This window comes from Neolamprologus brichardi, chromosome 7 (genome assembly GCF_056152115.1).
Source record: "Neolamprologus brichardi isolate AB-2024 chromosome 7, ASM5615211v1, whole genome shotgun sequence".
Classification (NCBI taxonomy): domain Eukaryota; kingdom Metazoa; phylum Chordata; class Actinopteri; order Cichliformes; family Cichlidae; genus Neolamprologus; species Neolamprologus brichardi.
In genome coordinates, this window is record NC_142110.1 from 15,523,337 (window position 1) to 15,543,965 (window position 20,629).

The following is a 20,629-nucleotide window of genomic DNA, read 5'->3' on the forward strand; positions in this document are numbered from 1 at the left end:
TTTTGTAACTACCCGTTTTTTTTTTTGGCACTTAATATTCTTATTTCCTTTACTATTTTCTGCTGTACAGTGCTTTATGACTGTGAAAAGAGCTTAATAAATAAACTTAATTTATTAATTTGCTTACAAATTTCAAAGAGCTGAAACATGAACATTAGATAACAAATTCACTGTTTATGCTACAAAATAGTGAAAACACTTTTTTGGCCTCTAGTTTTGATCATAAGTGCTTATTTTTACTTCCGCCGAGGAGGTTGTGTTTGGTTTGGTTTGTCTAGGTGTTAGCAGCATTACTCAAAACCTGTTTGGACAGGTTGGAATAATTTCTTTTACAATTATCAAATTGAAATAAAAAAACATTAAAATTAACATTTATCCATCTATTATTCTTTTTTATTTTGTGGTTGTAGGTTTGGCATACTTTATAAATTCTCATAAACTGCCAAAAACGTATGTTGCTTCATTCACAACACTCAGTTTAAACAGTGTGTCCTAAGCCTGTTTAACCTTAGAAAAGATTCACTTTATTACCTCTGTATTTTGGTTCAGCTTATTTGTTTGTTGTGGATGAATTTACTCAATTTCTTAAAAATCAGAAGTGGCGGCTGGCCCAAATTTGACTTAATCCAGATCTGGATAAAGGGATACATTCTGATACATTCTTCATCACTGAATGATGGGAAAAACTGGAAATTTTGTCTTATCTTCACAACTTTATATCAAACTGAAATATTAAAAAACTCATGATCGTCTTTATGTTCTCAATAAAATATCACTGATCCAGATTCAGATTATTCTGGACTCACGGACTCTTCTCATGCCTGATGTAGAGTCATCTGTCAGTGGTGGTGTTTTTTCCTCAGTGTTCTTGTTCTGAGATGAGTCTTACAGTAAAGTGACTGAGTCACATCATACCAGTAATACGATTTTGTCATCTTAGCATCAGGGAACCAATTCAGACTGAACACTTAATAAGTTAATAGAGAAAGCAAACCACAGATTGACTGATAATTTAAAAAAGAAATAATGGGCCTTTGGGAGGATGACTGTACACGGCATTAAGCATGACCACTTTTCTTGGTAGGGTACGGAGCCACTGTGGAGGGGTAGTTTATCAACTATGATACACTTTTATTGTTAATAACTGATTTACGGCAATGTCAAAGTTTGAAATGAACATGCTGAGGCAGAGTCTTAGCTTATTAAACAGATGTGTGCATCTTATAGTTATTTGTGACCATTTGATAATCAAAAATGTTTAATATGCTTGCATAACAGAAAATCTATTTCAAGATTTCTTTCTTTCTTTATTATTATTATTATTTTTTATACAGCATTTAAAAAGGAAGCAGCTTTTTTTGGGCTGGCTAAAAATTTCCTTCAGTCCTGCCCTAAAATACTCTGATTAAAAGTAGCCCCATGACTTCTTCCTTTGCACCCAGCTGATATCTTTGATTACCGAATGCTTACTGGCAAAAAGCTTATTTATAGGCATATTATCACAGTGTTTAATTGCATAACAAACTCATAGAGCTGTCATGTAATTTATAAGCAGCCAAGAAAATGTGAGTCTTGGTTGCATGGCAACCCACAATCCTGTGATTACAGTGTTGTCCCAAAAAGGAAACACCATTATATTAGTGTAGTGGCTGGATCTATTTACTGTCATGCATCAGTTGCAATTTTTGATCCTGGAAGCTGTTAACGATGATCCTCATCACATAGTGCACGACTTCCTGTTGAAGACCAGATGATAATGCCATACAAAACAAAGCACATTAACCTCCTCCTACATAGAAAGGTGAAATTTTATAGATTTTGAAATCAAGATTTACACCATTCTCTACAGGTTGATCAAACAGGATGTTTTTTTTCCCAGCATGTCCGATTGCAGATGCTTTCTTTTTGACCGCAGCCTGATTAATTAGCAGCACAAGTCTTATCAGTCAATTTCTCTGTGTCCGTTTATTCCAGACGAGCTCCTCTGGCTCCAGTAGCAGTCACGTGACACACCTCCACATCGGCCCCAAGTTTCTGCAGCTCATCCAGCCAGATCTGTTGCTTGTGGGACAGTCGGTCATTGGGCCCCTTCACTTCCACCAGCTACAATCACATGACATCACAAGAGTTTAAACTACTGGGCACCAAAAATCTCCTGATTCCATAAAAATATAGAGAACAAAAGAAGCCAGGGTGGCAGGTGATCTCACCTTGTAGCTATTGCTTGAGCTGTTCCACACCACAAGATCAGGCAAACCTCCACGGCAGTGCCTGTAGTCTTTTGCCATTCGTGCTATTACTCCACCTAGAAAGGCTCCACCCAGGCATGCAACAAGAGACTGGGGAGAGAAAAAAGAAAAGAAAATTAGCATCTAATTGCACATCAGTATCATGTTGGTACATACAGTAAGAAATGTAGAAACTTACAATCCCCTTATAACCGCCCCCCCCCCCCCCCCCCCCCCCCCCAAAAAAAAAAGCAAAAACCATTGTGTAAAATATAAATGAAAACAAAAAAACAACAAAAACTGTACAAAGAAAAAGACACATGGTCTTCTTCACCATCCAGCAACGCCATCAAAAAAAATCCAGGACAAGGGCATGTTTACTGCGCCATCACCTTTTCTTGTTTCTTATTTTTCTATTATCAGTTCATACAGATTCATTGAATGCTTTACAAGAAAGTTTCAAACCCCATTCTAAATGTATTACACCAGCATGGCTCCCAAGTAAGAGTCTACGTGCTAATCTGGCAATGAAGGATGCTCCAAACTTGGTGATGAGGTGAGACAATTATTGGAGTGTGTTTGAGGAAAATGTGTCCTCATCTGCCCCACTGCGCTGACACATAATGTGAAAAACACTGTATACTGACAGCACTCAAGATGTACTTTTAAAATCTTAAGTACCTGCGCTTGTTGAAGGGATGAGAAACGTTCCCAGCTCACCAACGAACACACTTTTCCCTCCTGGGAATTCCAGACATCTTCCAACATATTTTGCAGAGTTTCCACAGACGCCTCACAAAGTAACTGGACACGAGACTCGATTGCATCCTTTCTGTTTTCATAAAAGCAGTCGGTGTAAAAATCCAGCGGACACATCTGTAAGGGAATACAAATGTGAGCTCTAGAGTTTCATACATATTCAGCTAAACACGTATAGACCCTTCTTTACCTGATAGGGGTTTCGGAAGACATCTGGAATACTGTCCATGAAAATGATGTCCCACAGCAGGAGAGCAAACAGTGTTGAGAATGTTGAACCCTCTCCATGGATCCCTGATAATAATAATAATAATAATAATAATAATAATAATTAAACAAAACAAAACAAAAAACCTACTGTTTCTGTTTGTATCTATACATTTTTACAGAAGAAAAAAAGTTGTTTACCTTGGTCAAAACCTTGCTGTCTGTAATGCGCTAAGGACAGCTCCTCTACAGAGCATATTACAGTGGAATGAGCGCCTTCTTCATTTGCTGGTAAAAGAAATTTAGACTTCCCCATGCCTCCCTCATGAGGAAACAGCTGTCCTCGAATAGTCACCTGCAGTCAGATGTAACAACAAACAAACAAACAAACACACACAAAAGAATATTTTAGGTGAGCTAAAAAACTAAGCTGTTCCATTTTGAAACCCACACACTGACACTGTAAAAAACGTACATGCTTGACATCTTGTACTTGGACAGTGGGCAGGTCTCTCAGTTGCAGGCGGTACTTCTTGCAGCTGGCAGACTCTTTCATTCTAACAGCTCTCTGATGCAGCGCGAGTTTATGTCCTGTACGCACCAAAGGGTCTGACAGCCCATCTCTAATAGCACAGATAGCCTGACAGGAAAAGAAGACAGTCCAACAATTGAAAGATTAACACAAGACATCTGACAAAAAATTAAATCAGACTGTTTCAGTAGGAGGTGAATGAGAACAGAGAAGGGTGCAGACTTGCTCATGACTTTTGAGGTGCTGGTGAAGGTTTAGTGCCAGTCTGTCCCACCATCGCCCGCGGCTGTCAGGACAATAAACGGACTGCAACAGCAAAGACCGCAGCTCTTCAACTGCTTCCTGTGACATGAACAGAAGACCAATGAGATCTTCAACAATGACATGAACAAGCACTTAAATTTGTGTTAGGCGGTGAATGGACAGGTTTAGAAAACCTCATAGCGACGGAGCCTTTGCAAAATCTCGACCCCTCTGGATAAAATTCGAGTGTAAGCCCATCCTGCAGTGAAGCAGCGCAGAAACACAGGCAGCTTTTCCTGATGACTGCAAACAAATCATATTGTTATCAGTCACAACTGACTGTTTTTGGAAACACTGAAGCAAATGTTTATGATTTCGCACCTGAGGTCATTGTTTTTCTTCAGCACTAGCCATTGACTTTTGGCTGAAGCATAGAGCTCCATGGCCGTCTCCCACTGACCACCCTGCATAGCCAGGATCACCTCTTGCAGTGCTCGCATGGAAGCTTCATATCTGGTGTGATGCATGCCATTATTAGTACTTATTTGTGCCTATCCTGCTTGATAAAACATAAAAAAGTCATTATAGATCTTTTGGAAGAACCTTACCTGATAAGGTCCTCTCTATCCTGAAAAACCTTGGCTACACGCTGTACTGTATAGTCTGGGAAGGCCAGACGACCTGAGTTTACCAAAAGGATAGTATAAAGCTGGCTCTGTCCTCCAGCTGCCATCTCCTCTTCTTCCATGGTGTCCGTCAGAGAAAAGAGCAGGAGAACACGAGAGAAGACAGCCCGAGGACTCCGACAGAGACGGACACAGGAACCTGCAAGCTGCTTAGCCCTTTAAAGACAGGATGGGGTGTGACCACCACTGCAATACTGGTACTAAAAAACAACACGACGTAAATAATTATCTTACCGTTTAAGAATCACTGCTCCGACACTGTTTTGTGCAGTGGTCAGAGAGAAAAGAGACTTTTGCTTGCTAAGGCGGAGCAGCCCGTCCACTACCTGCTGTTTTTGGGTCACTGAATTGCCCAGGTGGAAAGTCTTAGCCAAAGCTTTGAGTTCAGGAGCCGGCAGGAGATCCAGAGCCTCACCCAAGTCTTCAAGGTCATTCTCTTTGAGAGGTAAAAACACCAGACGTGGACATTATTAGAGAAAATTTGGTGATGTTTATTCATTGATGTAATGTTTATTCCAAACATTTTACTGTATTTCCTAGCTTCAACCATTAACATGATGCCAACATAATAGCTAAATGTGATCAGTGCAGTCATATTAATAACATAATTGGAAAAACATGAATATCGAACGGTAACAAAATGACAGTAACAAAAGGAGACATTAAATTTTTTTACACATTTACCCATCTCCAGAAAACCACTTTGAACCAGTTCCTGTGAAATGGGTCCAAGATCACTGCATATCTCTTCATAATCCAGCTTATTCACTTGGAGCCACTTCAGTTTCCTCTGAAAAAGCCTCACATACAACTTCTGTCCCATGACTTCAAGAGAGAGAATACATGTGAACAATAAAGCCAGATTTTCACAGTTTTTAGAATAACTATTGAATAATATTTGAACATACCTGACAGATTTTCAAATGCACGTATAAAGGATAAATCATCTTGGTTGAACAGCTCTCTGTCATCCTCATTCTCCAGCACAGCATGCAGTACAGTTTTGAAGTTCCTGAGGTAGTAGGGAAGGTGAGGCGAAGCCGTAGTCGAGCTCTGCTCACTTGCGATGCTATCGGCACCAAACACTGGGAGTAAATCATCACTGACAACCGCAACCCTTTCCTCACACGTTTCCTCTAAATTCAAAGGTTGGTCACAAGCAGATGACGCTACTACAGTTTCATGCTGATCCAGATCAGTTGTTCCAGCTTTACCTTCAGAGGACTTCTTCTCCAGCTTGGCTTTCTTTTTAAAGCTAGCTGCCTTACCAGTGGAAGATTTACTTTTTCGTTTTGCTGGTTTGGAGGGAGAAGAGTGTGGCTTTGGAGCAACTTGTTTTTGAACAGTATCAGATTTAGATGCTTTGTTTTCGAGTTTATGTTGTTTTTTTGAATGTGATGGGTTGACTGTTGCTGCACAGGCGACACTGGTGGACCGGTGTGTCATACCTTCTTTTTCATCTTCTAAACTCTGAATCAGAAGATTCTCCTTCTGTGAGCTATTCAGTGTCTCATCAAGTTCATCCACTGTCTCTTTCCTCTCAGACGCCTTATGAAATTTTCCAGATAATTTGGAAGAGAGACTTTCCTGGTCAATGGTCCTGACCACAGTCTTGCTGTTTATTTCCCGTGGTGCCTGTTGTGAATTATTTGCTGGTTTGGAGGGAGAAGAGTGCGGCTTCGGAGTAACTTGTTTTTGGACAGTATCAGATTTAGATGCTTTGTTTTCAAATTTATGTTGTTTTTCTGAATGTGATGGATCTTCCACTGCTGCTACACAGACGACACTGGTTGATCTGACTGGCAGGTCCTCTTTTTTGTCTTCTAAACTCCGAATGAGAAGATTTTCTTTCTGTGAGCTATTCAGTGTCTCATCAAGTTCATCCATTGTCTCTTTCCTTTCAGGTGCCTTATGAAATTTTCTAGATAATTTGGAAGAAAGACTTCCAAGGTCAATGGTCCTGACCACAGTCTTGCTGTTTATTTCCCGTGGTGCCTGCTGTAAGTTATTCTTTTTGAAATAAGGGCTTGTTTTGGTCTCTTTGCCTTTTTCACCCGCTTCTTCCACTTTTCGATCCATCTCGGGAGACTTTGGGAGACTCCTTCTGGGTGACAGCTGAGTGCTTGAGATAACACTATTACTTGCTGAGCCGACAGTGCTGTCTCCTCTCTCAAAGTTCTGACATTGCAGATCAATATGCTCATTGATCTTGAATCTCGGTACCAGCTGGCCACACAGGGGACAAGCCAGCTTAGGTGGAGGCTGGCTGGAGAAGAACGACGTGATTTGACTTGTGGTGGCACCCCTGGCAGCAGTGCCAACTTTAACAACATTGTCCTTCTTTTTGGTTCTCGACAATGATAAACGTCCCTTGAGTTTGCCTTTGTTAGCTCGCTCGGCCATGTTTCAGCAATGCAGGCGGCAGTAGTGGTGCTGCTCGGTGAAAACTATTTTCCCCCACAGGTTTTCTTTGTTGCATACTCTCACAGTTGAGCTTTCGGTGTAGAAATGCTTCGTATGCTAGCTTACCTATGCCTCATTTAAAATGGTCACACATTTGCGACTTTTAGTGCTTCACAAATCCAGCAGAAAACTATAAAATACAGCCTGTCAGCGGTTCAAAACAATAGCTAACGTACCGATAGCAGATATGGCACCCAATCCCGCTTCTTAGGCACAACCAGTAGAGCGCAGAACATCGAAATCGATCCCAGATACATCGATATTTTTCCTCAACAAACGCAAATAAATCCTAGGAAGCTGTAAGATATAATCATAATAAATGTGGCTTTAAAGTAAAGATAATCTAATAATATAAATCACACCTTGGGTGCCTATTTAATGACTTACAAGCCACCACTTATACTGTTAAACAAATTATAAAATGACTAGAAAATTAAAAAAAAAAAAAAAAAACAACTTAAAAAATACAATCCATTCATATAGAGGTGCATCTGTGTGTGCATTAATGATAAGTCTGTTTTATGTTGGGTAGGACAGTGCGACTAGTGAGCACATGGTGCGTGTGTGCCTGTGTTAGGGGGTGTATTTTCTACACAGGTTCCTGGGCTGCTGTGCGGCTTTTATTCAAAAATCACCATCCCGGAGAGCAATCTCATCTGATCAGCAAACGGGCATTTTAAGGGAGAGGCCCCCACAGGACTGATGTCGGTAAGTGGCACACACATATATTAATGCACGTATAGAGGGGAGCATGCAATATTGATGCATGTAGGCCTGCTCGTGTTTCTGTCACAGAGCGAAAACGATGCTAGATGTGCGTGCTCCTGTGGCACATCAGCCCATTAGTTGGGTGTCAGCATGGTGCAGTCTCGATGCTTCACATCAAGGTCGATGTGAATTTTCCAGCTGCTGTAGGATAACAAGATGCCTCCAGATGGTATAACCACTAGAGAGTGTGTGTGGAGGGAGCGCACTCCATTAACGCTATATGCGCAGGACATATCCGATTATCTTATGGACATCTAGGCAGAGGGAAATGCGGCGTCCACTTGTGGGGAGACTGGAGCCACAGCAACAACCACCCCTGCAGCTGCGGCAAAAGTTAGGCGTAATAGCTTTATAAAATACTACCACTCATTCTTCAAGGGCAGGGCAGGTGCAAGAAAACTGCAATGGTGAAGGCCAGTTCTACTCTGTAATTGCCCCTGTTGTTTTAATTGCCAGTTCAGCACCATGGAGAAGTCATGCTTAGGTCTGTTAGCAGGGATTAGAGGTTTTTTGTGCTGATGATGCTATAATCCCAGTTGCATAATGACCTGATCAACACTGATAGGATTCATTTTGTTGTGGAGTCTTTTTAGCTTGAGCCAAATAGTTTGCTCTATGATTTTTCTTTTCAGCCTCAAGCTTAGATGCTTCATGCTGAGATGAGGATGCTGATGATGACATGTTTATACTGGGCGTGTAGCACAGCACTGTCAGTGTGCTGCCTCTCACACACCCTGTACTAATCAAATATAAAGCCTGTATTACTAAACTGAGAGCATCACATTCACACTTAAGGAGCTCACTTCTTTTAAGTGATGACAGGGATGAAAAGAGATTTGGTGGAATTCAGAGCTGAGAGAATCATAAATTATATCATTATAATATTAATAAATACAATCAACAGCATTTTTATGTTATACTGATGGATACTCTCTAATTTACTGGTGTTAAATCCTGCTGTTGTACATTTGTATTATTACTGTAGGGCTGCGAATAACAGATGTTTCCCTATTTCTTAATCTGCCAGATGTTTTCTTGATTGAGAATATATGTTGAATGCACACTCACCAGCCACTTTGTCAGGTACACCTGTTCAGCTGCTTGTTAACGCAAATATTTAATGAGCCAATCACATGGCAACAAAGTTAATGGCATATGCCTAAATGCATATTTACGCATGCAGACATGGTCGAACCAGGCTGTTGACATTGAAACTGAGCATTGGAATGAGAAATGGGGCTGATTTAAGGGACTTTGAATGTGGCATGGTTGTTGGTGCAAGGCAGGCTGCTCTGAGTATTTCAGAACTTGCTGATCTACTGGGATTACAGCCATTTCTAGGGTTTATAGAGACAAATGGTCAGAAAAAGAGATAAGATCCAGTGAGCGGCAGTTTCCTTGTTGAATGTCAGAGGTTAGATGAGAATGGCCAGACTGCTTTGAGATGATAGGAAGGCAACAGTCATTCAAATAAGTACTTGGCACAGTCTATGCATATAGAAGAGCATCTCTGAATGCACATGATGTTAGTCCTTGAAGCGGATGGGTGACAGCAGCAAAAGACCACACAAGGTGCCACTCTTCTCAGATAAGAACAGGAAACTGAGACTGCTGCAAAATAGGGTCTGAATCTGGAGTAAAAACCATAAAAGCAACACCAGCAGTGGTTCCAAGTATATTTTCCTGGCACGCTTTAGGCCTCTTAGTGCCAACTGAGCATCACTTAAACACCACAGCCTACCTGGTTACTGTTTCTGACCATGTCCATCCTTTTATGACAGCAGAAGAACACACGATATCACAAAGCTCAAATCATCTCTAACTGCTTTCCAGAACACACCAGTGAGTTTACTGTACTCAAATGACCTCCACATTCACCCAATCTCAATCTAGTAGTGCAGCTTTGGGGTGTGGTGGACTTCACATTATGGAGGTGCAGCCAACAAATCTGCAGCAAATGTGTGATGCTGTCATGTCAATATGGACCAAAGTCTCTGAGGAATGTTTCCAGACCCTGGTTGAATCCATGCCATGAAGAATTAAGGCAGTTCCGAAAGCACAAGGGGGTTCAGCTCTGTACCATTTAGGTGTACCTTATAAAGTGTCTGGTCAATGTAGACTATCATGTCTCTATTTAAAATTTCTCGTTTCTGTCAACTGTAGACTATCAGTAAAAAAATGACAGAAAAAAATCAAATAGTTACATTCGAGAGGCTGGAACTGGTTAAATGTAGGCATTTACTTTTAATTAACAGCTGTAATAATTTTTTCCACAATTATTTTCTATCAGTTCAGCTGTAAAGTACTTTCTGACTAATTTAGACAGTAGAGTTTTGTGTTGTTGTTCTTTGGTTCTTTACTGTTTTTCAGGGCAGCTTCTTGAAGATACTGTTTAGCAAACTATAAAATAATAACATAGTTTATAGAAAACACCACATGCTACAATCTGAAAGCAGGCATGGGCAGCATTTTTGTCAACATTACTTGTGCCAGAATTTTGTAATAACTTTTTAGGATATTATATTTCAAGCTGTGTGTGAGAGAGCTAGACTAGGTTAAGCAGATGACTTTCACCCGCAAGAGAGGAGTTTAAATTGTGTGTGAAGGCAGACTGACTTACAATAAGCCAGTATGGAGCATCTGCATATGTCTGTGCTTCTGTGGTGGGAGGTGCTAAGAATAGAGAGCAGTGTTGCAGAAGGAAGGCTGTGTGTCTGTAGTTTTACTGCAGGCTTCCTGTTCTGCAGGACATCAAGACAAAATTAGAGCAGGCACAACGGACCAAGATCACAGATAACAAACACCATCAAAGACAAATGGACTGAGATGGTGCATGTAAGTAAAATATGGATGTTTGGTATGGAGGGAGGATGTGTGTGTGTTTTTAAAGTGTGACAGAGACAGTCACTGTAATACAAAAGTGGATCTTTGACCATATGCAAAGAGGAATCTTTGATGTTTGGTTATTTAAATTGGACGGCACCTGTGCTGTAGGCTTGTAGCGGAGGAGCTCGAAAACTGGGAAGAGTTGCTGAAGAGTTTCTGTTTATATGAAAGAGAGCATCGAAGTCTTTGGAAGGTGATTTCTCCAGTGTGATGAACCTACGTCATTTGCAAAATACAATATGTGTTCAGTTATTTTTCATAATAATATAAAGAGTCTGAATGATGATATACTGTTGAAAATATAACATTTTTCAAAAATGTGAAATTGATTTTCTATTAATGTTTACAGGGCTTAGGGTAGTGGGCTAAAGGGGCCAGTTATGGCTCATGGAAAGAGGCCAGGATCCATTTCCAAAATATTGGTACCCGGCACTTCATCATGCCCCGGTCCTGGACAGAGCAAAGAAGAGCGGGGAGGTTTGGTGAACGAAGCGACTGAGCAACCACCTTGTGCGCTGGAGGAGGATAATAATGACCAGCTGACTTCTCCTGTTTCTGCAAATCACTATTACATGAGTTGTGACCCTAGTCCTGAGGACATGGAGGACACCTGCTCTGAGTACGACAACGTGGGCTCCGATGTCGAGCAGGACTATGATGAGGTTCTGCATTTGAACAGAGAGGGCGGTGTGGACATGAGGTATTACAAGCAGTACTGTCCTGAGGACGGTGGCTATATAAAGCATGCTGTCAGTGATAATATTAATGAGAACACCAGTGCTCCTGACCAGATGACTCCGAGACCACGGCGTGGCACAGAAATATGTGAGGGATCACAATCAGACGCTAAGCCGAGTAAGATGAGCCATCGCTTCAGGTCGCATTGTGCTCCAGTTGCTGGTGATGAAACAGAAGGGGGAGTTAAAAAGGACCAGGAGGACAGGTTTTTCTTCGGTGATGGAGATGAGATAGAAGAGGTGCTAGATGGGGCCAAATTTATAGAGGATTTAGAGGAGACGGAGGACAGTATTCAGAGGCAGGCTAGCCTTTATCAGGGTAACGAGAACGAAAGAATTAGGAAGGGGGGAGAGGAACGGCAAAGAGAAGGTGACGTCCGAGTCACAAGGAACCCTAATGTCCTAGGAGCCAGCAAGAAGTGTGAGCCATCTCACATGGATTCAAAGGAGAAGGAGCGGCAGGGTAAAGGGCGAGGAAGGAGGGGAACAGGAGAGGGCATCGAGCATATCGCCTCTGGGATCAAAGGATGCATGACCAGCAACACTGAGCAGCGTCCAAAGACTTTGCCCAGGGACTGCAAAAAAGTTGCCGTGAGGACCAAAGCTAGGTCCAGTTCCAGTAAGCAACACCCTATTCCCCCACCTCGCCACTCCCATGCTCAGCCTCCTACTGAAACCCAGAAACCCCAGCCTCACAGAGAGCCTCCTCCTGTTCCCAGACCCAGTAATTCCACTGCTAACAGCCGGGAGAACGAACCCAGGGTTATCAAGCCATCCCTGGCTCCTCTTCACACACCAGAACAACAGAGGGAGTCTCTCGAGGAGAGACAGAGACGGCTAGAGAAACCCCAGCAGGTAAGCAATGCAAATAGGACACATCTTTGTCAGCTCTTGTCCCCTGTGGCTTGTGATTGTAAATGTTTGTGCCAAACCTGCCTCCGCTGTGGTTTAGAGGGGATCAGCACAATTTTAATTTTATGCATCGCCAGAAGTAGTCTTCATCACTTTTTATGAGTTCTTCTTATAGACACAGGACAACAAGAAATGTTAAAAAACACAAACTGTCCAAGATAAGAAGAAAACACCCCCCACTTATTTTTGTTTAGCAGAATGAGAAGCTCAGCCCGGCTGCAATACCTGAGGAGTTGCCAGAGCAGGCGACGAGGTCTCAGTGTCCAGAGCCTGTCTCTGCAGAAGACAGCAACACTCCCAAGGTTAAAATTCAGCTACTTTTAGCTTCTTATCATCCAGTTTTTGCTCAAAAAACTGTCTTTTACTGTCTCTTTAATCGTATTCCTAAGAAGCATTTGCTTTTGTAAGTTTTGTATGTAGGCAGTTGTGGATATTGAGATAGATATAGGTTTTTATACTGTATCTGCAACATATTTGCCCTTGAAGTCCAACTTGTTACATTTTTTTAAAAAGAAAACACAGGAAGCTGCTTCGTTTCCCAGCTTTGAGGACGGTAAATATCTCAGAATATTCTCAAAATGTTGTCACTTTTATGAATCTGTGCTGCACGTTACAGGGGTCTTTTTGTCACACAGTCCCAGGTCCCTGTGAGCCAGAAGACCTTATTGATGGGATCATCTTTGCTGCTAACTACCTTGGCTGCACTCAAGTTTTGTCTGATAAAAACCCATCCAAGAGTGTCCGCATGTCCCAGGCTCATGAAGCTGTCAGTCAAATCAAGGTAATTCTTCTTCAGGGTTGTTACATCTACCAACATGCATCCATTTAGTTCATAAATCTTTAAATTGGCCAGCATCAAAATGTGGGAACAAACTGAAATGAAATCTAGGGAACAAATTGAATTCGGGTCCAGGAGACTTGATTAGATTCTCTTGATGTTCTCCATCTGGGATTTTCAGCCTTAGAAAAGTTGGCTTTTATTTTTGGCTGGAGGGACTCGACTTTATTAGGGATTTGACTTTATTCTACATGTATGCTCGCAGTTGAAATAAATAATATGTATGTAGTTCAGGCCAGGGTCTTTCTGTGTGGAGTTTGCATGTTCTCCCCATGTTGGTGTGGGTTCTCTGTGGGTACTCCGGCTTCCTCCCACAGTCCAAAGACATGCAGTTAGTGGGGATAGGTCAATTGATCAATCTAAATTGCCCATAGGTGTGAATGTGAGAGCGAATGGTTGTCTGTCCCTGTGTGTTAGCCCTGTGACAGACTGGCAACCTGTCCAGGGTGTACCCCGCCTCTCACCCTATGACAGCTGGGATAGGCTCCAGCGCCCCCCACGACCCTGAAAAGGATAAGCGGAAGTGAATGGATGGATGGAAGTTTACATCCATTTATCATGGGCAATTTTGTATTTTTAATGATTTTTTTGAACTGTTATTTTTTCAGGGTAAAATGATTATACAGCATACATCTCAAATTACTAAAGTTTGATTTAAGGTTGGATGTTATTTAATACACACAGGGTCAGAAGTATACATACAGGCTCAATTATAAAGATACACTAACTAATCTTTTAATAAGTGGTGGTGAATTCTGTCTTTTAACTTGACAAGGTTAAGGCCTGTTAACTTAAACAAGTGTAAATAACTATATTATTCAGATGTGTCATCACTTTGCCGAGATCTGGATTTAGACCCAGACTGTCCCCCTACAATAAGAGGAATTTGGTTAGGATGTTCAGGAATAACCCAGGAACCACTAAGGCTCAAGCCTACCATGAGCTGGAAACTGCTGGAACACCAGCATCACTGTCCACAGTGAATCCAGTTTTATATCATCACAGACTGAGAGGGTGCCGACCAAGAAAGAAGCTCCTGCTCCAAAATGAAAACCTTCAAGCTCGAGGGAAATTTGCAGCTGCCCACATGGACAAGCCAAATGCCTTCTGGCCTTCTGGAGAAAGGTTTTATGGCCATATGAGACAAAGATTGAGCTATTTGGCCACACTTGACAACAAGCATGTTTGTAAAGGTGAAAGCTTCAAACCTAAGAACACTGTACCAACTGTAAAGGACGGTGGTGGTAGCATCGTGCACTGTGGCCGCTTTGCTGTCAGCAGTACTGTTACATTGTACAAAGTGGATGGAATAATGAAGAAGAATGACTATCTCCAAGTTCTTCAGCGTGTTCCAGTAGCTCAGTGATCCGAAACACACGTGTGAGGTGGTTTTTGAATGGATGAAGCAGGCTAACGTTAAACAGCTGGAATGGCCTTACCAAAAACCGGGTCTGTGCCAAGAAGAGTGGTCAAATATACACCAGGAATTATGCCAGAAATTTCTTAATGGCTACAAAAAGCTTCTGGTAAAGGTGTAACTTGCTAAGGGACGTTTAACCAAATATTAGTGGAGGTGTATGTATACACCTAAAACTGTGTGGATTAGAAAAAAATACAAACTAAAGTCAAACTTGTGCACCCAGTTCTTTTTAAAGTGCAATAAAAATGTATGCTGTACAATCTTTCCACACTGAGAAAAGGAACAGTTCAAAGAAATAATTAAAGGCCCTAAATTACAATGACCATAACACGTATATATACTTCTGACCACAACTGTATGTTGCTTGTGACCTATTTATAAAAAGTCAGCTGTGCAGTAACCTCATCTATTTACCACACAGTGGAGCTGTTGCATGTCTTTCTTTTGGCCACCTTGTTCTTTTGATACCGCCACATAACACATGTTTTTGTTCCTGTGTATTAAGTGTTATATCCTGTGCTTGTGCCTTGAATGTAACTATAAATGAACTGCTGGTCACAAAAGCAAAGTTTGAAAAGACTAATTTAAACTGTCTCTGCCTTTCAGGCATAAGCACAAGCATTATTATCGAGGAGCAAGAAAAAAAAAATGCTATGCAAGATTAAAGCATCACATTCATTCTCTGAAATGCAAAACGTCTTATTAAAATTCTGTTTATCTCAAAGAGCCAAGATGAAGATTCTCAAATGATGACAGAAGTGGACCTGTTTATCTCCACTAAAGCTGTCAAAGTACTGAATGCTGACACACAGGTCAGTGGCTCTTAAATTTGTGTGTTGTCTTCTTCTTGTGCATAAACACAATTTATTTTCAGACATGATTGCCATTACTTTTGTTCCTCATAGGAAACAATGATGGACAGTGCCTTGCGGACCATCTCCTACATCGCAGACATCGGCAGCATTGTAGTTCTGATGGCACGGAGGCGCATGTCTCAGGCCTCATCAGAGGAGCTCTCTGAATCGTCGGACTCCACCAGCGAAGGGAAGAGCCAGTACAGAATGATCTGCTATGTCTTTGAATCAGAGGATGTAAGTACTGTCATTCTTTTCTAGTTTACGCTCTAGTTTTACATATTTAAAGTAATCTCTGGTCACTTCCTTGCTGTTGTCAGCTGGGATAGCCTTTCTGCTGAGCGGTTTTCCCCAAATGCTCCCCTTCCCGTAGGCGCAGCTAATCGCACAGTCTATTGGTCAGGCGTTCAGTGTGGCCTACAGAGAATTCCTGCGAGCCAATGGCATCAATCCCACTGACCTGAGCCAGAAACAATACAGTGACATCATCAGCTCCCAGGAAATGTACCACGATGACCTCGTTCATTTCTCAAATTCAGACAACTGTAAAGAGGTGTGACATTTTTTTTATTCCACTGTTGGCTAATTGTAAATGATGACTGATGGATTTTCCACCCTAACAGAATCTCGCTAATTTTCAATATGAAATACAAAGTGTGCTTAAAAAGGTTTAAAAAACACTTGTATACTGTATTACAGCTGTATATAGAAAAGCAGAAAGGTGAGATCCTCGGTGTGGTAATAGTCGAGTCTGGCTGGGGCTCCATTCTGCCCACGGTCATCCTGGCCAGCATGCTGAACAGTGGGCCCGCAGCTCGCTCTGGAAAACTCAGCGTGGGCGACCAGATTATGTCCATCAATGACACCAGTCTCGTGGGGCTGCCACTGGCCACCTGCCAGGGTATCATTAAGGTATGGAGTACATCAGGAACCTCCAGTTAGCCCTTTACTTAGAGTCGTAAGTTAAATAAGGAAGTATTTGAATCAAAGAATAGCACAAGGAAAACTATCTGTAGTTAGTAGTGCTGGACTGAACAGCCCAAAAGTATGAATTTCAGGGCGACCGTGGCTCAGGGGGTTGGGAAGCGCATCTGTAACTGGAAGGTCGCTGGTTCGATCTCTGTCCTGGTCGTTGTGTCCTTGGGCAAGACACTTTACCCTACTGGTGTTGGCCAGAGGGACCGATGGCGCGATATGGCAGTCTGCCCCAGGGCAGCTGTGGCTACAACCGTAGCTTGCCTCCACCAGTGTGTGAATGAATAGTGGCATTGTAAAGCGCTTTGGGTGCCTTGAAAAGCGCTATATAAATCCAATCCATTATTATTATTAATTACAGTGAAAGTACATAAATATTAGTGGACTTTTAGGTGGTCCCTCTTTTCACCCTAAAAGGATTAAGTGGACAGGAAAGAAGAACACGAATGAATAAATGTAATTTTGACCATGACCATGACACTAACAAGCACATAGAAATACCACATAAGCACAGGGACGGCACCACCTTTAGTCCACCTCCACAAACCTTTTGACTTCTGAAAACATGTGAATGCGTTTCTGAATGTGTCCCAGGGTCTGAAGAACCAGGTGAAGGTAAAGCTGAGTATTGTAAGCTGCCCTCCTGTCACCACCGTCCTCATCAAGAGACCCGATCTCAAGTTCCAGCTCGGCTTCAGTGTTCAAAATGGCATTGTGAGTGCAGCCGTATCACTCGTTACCATGACTGTAAACTTAAGATTGAACTTTCAACTCAAGCTTATTAAATGCTTAGGTGCATGCAGTTTTTTTTTGTCATGTTATAGCATTACAATGATGGCTTCTTATGTTAAAAATAGCAATAATGAGGTCAGCGTATGTACAAATAATTGCTGTGAGCCAAAAGCTCAGGCACATTCTGCTCTGATAGTTTTTGAGCTGCTGCACCAGGGCCAAGATAAATGAGGAACTGTGAACTGTTAACCATGAAAGCTATTGTAGTACATGCCAAAAATATGTTAATATTTACAAATATCCCCTTGTTGACTGGGAGTGTTGGTATTTATGATGCAGTTACACATTTGGGGTTATTTTGCTTCCTCAGATCTGCAGCCTGATGCGAGGCGGCATCGCTGAGAGAGGCGGCGTTCGTGTTGGACACAGAATCATTGAAATAAATGGTCAGAGTGTCGTTGCCATGGCACACGAGAAGATAGTTCAAACCCTGTCCATCTCTGTGGGTGAGGTAGGAACTCCTCATGACACAAGATGGCAATTTTCTCCGATTACTGCACCACACAAACACTGTGCCACACAGGCCTTTCATAGATGCATGCACATTAGAGTTTCGTTTAAAGCCAAATCACTGGGTACACACAGGGCCACAGAATGCCTGTAAGTGATGGGTCAATAAAGTCAATAAAATCCTGTGATTAAACAAACCATGGTTAAATATTTTTTAAATTAAAAGTGACTAGTACAGGATGTTTGTGAGAAAACTCCCATTCCAGAGTAATTAACTATTGTGTACTTTCACAGTGATTACAGGAATCTATTTCCTTGAGTGCAAGTTTACAATTTATCCCTATGAGCGTGCTTTAAAGGAACATTTTGGGAAATTCTTTTGCCCTTCCTTGTTGACTCATAGTCCAGCACATTAACTCCAATAAAACCATCATGTTGTTTGCCATTTCATGAAACCAATTAGATAAACTCAGCTGTTTCAAACTAACTGTCGGGCAGTTCATGCTTCACATTGATTTTTTTTTATTTTTTCAGGAAATTGTTATGCATCTTTTAACTCTTGACCAAAGTAAATGAATATGGCAACATATCAAACTAGTATTAAACACAAACAAATGGATGGAGAATACAGAGGAGACCTGATGGTTCAGATCCCAGTTTTACGGGAAAAGCTGTGTTGTGATGCTCAATGCTTCAATGCTGTAAATAAAGTTAAACATAATCAAAAATATGTACCGAATATGTGGGTTTAGCAACTTATTTAAAACTTTAACTTAATTTTCTCTGTAATTTCTTCAAGTGTACATTCTGATAGAAAAGATCTCTGTTTGACAGCAATACATCTGAATCCTTTTCTCCGTCTCTGGTGCGACAAGTAAATTAGGGCCGATTACATATCTGTGCATGTGTAAATACATCTGAAGTTGATGGGTTAACCCGGGGAGCTCACTTTACATTGTGGGCCACATACAGCCCACTTTGACCTTCAGGCGAGGGATAAGTTTAACCCCAGTCAGAACCCCTCTGATATCTTCACATACAAAAAAAGAAGTACAATTTTAGCTGCATGTCTCAGTTTTTCTATATGATAAAGAAATTCTGCTGTAGTAAATGGAAGAAATCTGTAAGCATGACACTTTGGGACTAAACTGTAAGTAATAGATGTGTAAAAGCACAGAAAATGTATCTCATTGCCCAGACTGACCTGTAATAATAAAGCAAAGTTTTTTCTTGCTTTTTAAAAGATACCATAAAGAAATAGAAACTCTTCTATTAGATGGTGAAAAAATAGGATTTCTTTGTCATTTCATTGTTTTGTTTTTTTCTTTAACTTAGGTGTAGTACGAACAATCGTGAAGGAGGCCTTTATCAGTAGAAAAAAACTGTACAATTTATAAAAATGCAGTTAAAAGTCCCAAATCTTTCCTGTGGGCCGCCTCAGAGTCTTTGGGGTGCCAATTCAGGGCCCGTGTGCCACATGTTTGACACCCTGCGTTTTACCCACCCTGCTTCTTTCATGTCGCCCTCTGCGCCAGATCAACATGAAGACGATGCCTGCTGTGATGTTCAGACTGCTGACGGGACAGGAGACGCCCGTCTACATATAGAGGACCCTGCATGGATCAGCCCCACTGTAGCTCTGCATGTCTGGCTGCGTGACAACAATAAGACGGGTGGCTCAGTGGGACGAGGAGAATTTATTTTTCTATCATTTTGGGGTTTTTTGGCCTGTTGTCGCGACGCTGTAAAGAACATCCGTTTCTCATTTTCCCAGGTTTTATCTTGAATTACATCGTCATAATGGCCTTACAATGTGAATACTCTGTCTGTAGTACTGTACGTGAGTTTATGGTGTTGAAGAAAAGTAGCTTTACGGTCATGTTTATTTTCTTATGAAGAGATAAATTAGTACATTTATTTTTTATTTAGTCATTTTTATAATGTGTATGGAGTTTAAAATTGTACTTCTACTGTAAATACTTTGGATTTCTCAAGGACTTGATTGGAAAGGCCATATAACTTCTGCAGTATATGCATGTGATAATGAAGAATACGATTTACTGACCAGGGATTCATTCTCAATCCAACATGTTAATCTATTACAATTAGTATCAAAAGAAGATAATAAGATGCTGTACAAAGGCACTGAACTCTGTGTATTGTGGTGACGCTGAAGGCCAAAGACACTCTTAATTTTCAAGGACATACAGTATATGGATGATCATTACTTTTACCAGAGCGTACAAGAATGTATCAGAATATACAATACTGGTGAATGTACAGTTATAACACAGAAAATACAGTTTCACTGCTGAGCACTTGTTTGTTTTCATTTTATTCAGCTTTTAAAATAATTACAGGACAGAAAAAAACATATTTAACAGGATTACAAGAGAATCAGTTCAACCTATCAGAGCACTGTGTGTGCATGAATCTGATGCAAGAAAACCACATGTTCCAACATTCGGGCTCTCGCTGCTTCTCACTAGTGTGGGGTTGCTTAGAAATCTCCTTTTAGAAATAAAAAGCACATTTGTTTTTGCTTAGTATATCATTAAATGTTCAGAAATGTGTTCACCAGTCCCGTCGTAAATTTGTGCCATCTGGCTCTTGCAGGTATTCAATAATGCTGCCAGCTTAGGAGTTGTGTTTCTGAAACTAGAGACTCTAATGTTTTCTGGTGAGAGCCAGATTGCGCTGGTCTCTGGAGGGAGTAGCGCGTGCTGTCGTATTACATCTTCAGTTTTTAAGCAATTTCTTGGATCGAGTAGGCTTAATTTTGTTAATAAGTCAATGTCTTTGACCAACTTTCTGATCATTTTAATGTAAATAAAACCAAATGTGCATTTCCTTAAAAAAAGCGGATTCTTAAAGTGTAT

At 41.2% G+C, this 20,629-nt stretch overlaps 2 protein-coding genes across 6 annotated transcripts; one reads left to right on the forward strand and one right to left on the reverse strand.

Annotated features, from left to right (window-relative positions):
* Nucleotides 1-1,631: 1,631 nt before the first annotated feature.
* Nucleotides 1,632-7,339, reverse strand: fan1 (FANCD2 and FANCI associated nuclease 1). Of its 2 annotated transcripts, XM_006789155.3 has the most exons (13): nucleotides 5,564-7,336; nucleotides 5,340-5,480; nucleotides 4,890-5,091; nucleotides 4,578-4,811; nucleotides 4,351-4,482; nucleotides 4,164-4,272; nucleotides 3,949-4,068; nucleotides 3,670-3,834; nucleotides 3,396-3,549; nucleotides 3,178-3,281; nucleotides 2,910-3,104; nucleotides 2,211-2,339; nucleotides 1,632-2,103 (listed from the first exon to the last, which is right to left on the reverse strand). In XM_006789155.3, the coding sequence occupies exons 1-13, from the start codon at nucleotides 7,056-7,058 to the stop codon at nucleotides 1,966-1,968; spliced, it is 3,318 nt and encodes a 1,105-aa protein (XP_006789218.2). In that variant the 5' UTR covers nucleotides 7,059-7,336; the 3' UTR covers nucleotides 1,632-1,965. The 2 variants fall into 2 exon arrangements, 1 of the variants encoding a protein (XP_006789218.2); XR_004843596.2 differs by lacking the exon at nucleotides 1,632-2,103 and having other exon boundaries at nucleotides 2,910-3,060; nucleotides 5,564-7,339.
* Nucleotides 7,340-7,686: 347 nt separating this feature from the next.
* apba2a (amyloid beta precursor protein binding family A member 2a) lies at nucleotides 7,687-20,608 on the forward strand. Of its 4 annotated transcripts, none has more exons than XM_006789153.3 (12): nucleotides 7,687-7,826; nucleotides 11,122-12,364; nucleotides 12,616-12,723; nucleotides 12,935-12,974; nucleotides 13,057-13,202; nucleotides 15,405-15,491; nucleotides 15,585-15,770; nucleotides 15,907-16,086; nucleotides 16,233-16,445; nucleotides 17,103-17,222; nucleotides 17,611-17,751; nucleotides 19,286-20,608. In XM_006789153.3, the coding sequence occupies exons 2-12, from the start codon at nucleotides 11,153-11,155 to the stop codon at nucleotides 19,355-19,357; spliced, it is 2,505 nt and encodes an 834-aa protein (XP_006789216.1). In that variant the 5' UTR covers nucleotides 7,687-7,826; nucleotides 11,122-11,152; the 3' UTR covers nucleotides 19,358-20,608. The 4 variants fall into 4 exon arrangements, with proteins under 4 accessions (XP_006789216.1, XP_006789217.1, XP_035762947.1 ...); XM_006789154.3 differs by having other exon boundaries at nucleotides 12,619-12,723; XM_035907053.2 differs by lacking the exon at nucleotides 7,687-7,826 and adding an exon at nucleotides 10,914-10,965.
* Nucleotides 20,609-20,629: the final 21 nt, after the last annotated feature.

What these genes read in the sequence shown, in the direction of transcription:
- apba2a (XM_006789153.3), top strand. Translation starts at nt 11,153, where the DNA reads ATGGCTCATGGAAAGAGGCCAGGATCCATTTCCAAAATATTGGTACCC. An exon ending in GGCTAGAGAAACCCCAGCAG is followed by an intron (nt 12,365 to 12,615) that starts GTAAGCAATGCA and finishes ATTTTTGTTTAG; the next exon opens with CAGAATGAGAAGCTCAGCCC. An exon ending in ATGTCTTTGAATCAGAGGAT is followed by an intron (nt 15,771 to 15,906) that starts GTAAGTACTGTC and finishes CCCTTCCCGTAG; the next exon opens with GCGCAGCTAATCGCACAGTC.
- fan1 (XM_006789155.3), bottom strand. Translation starts at nt 7,058, where the DNA reads ATGGCCGAGCGAGCTAACAAAGGCAAACTCAAGGGACGTTTATCATTG. An exon ending in TGCATTTGAAAATCTGTCAG is followed by an intron (nt 5,481 to 5,563) that starts GTATGTTCAAAT and finishes TCTCTCTTGAAG; the next exon opens with TCATGGGACAGAAGTTGTAT. An exon ending in GCTCAAGCAATAGCTACAAG is followed by an intron (nt 2,104 to 2,210) that starts GTGAGATCACCT and finishes ATGTGATTGTAG; the next exon opens with CTGGTGGAAGTGAAGGGGCC.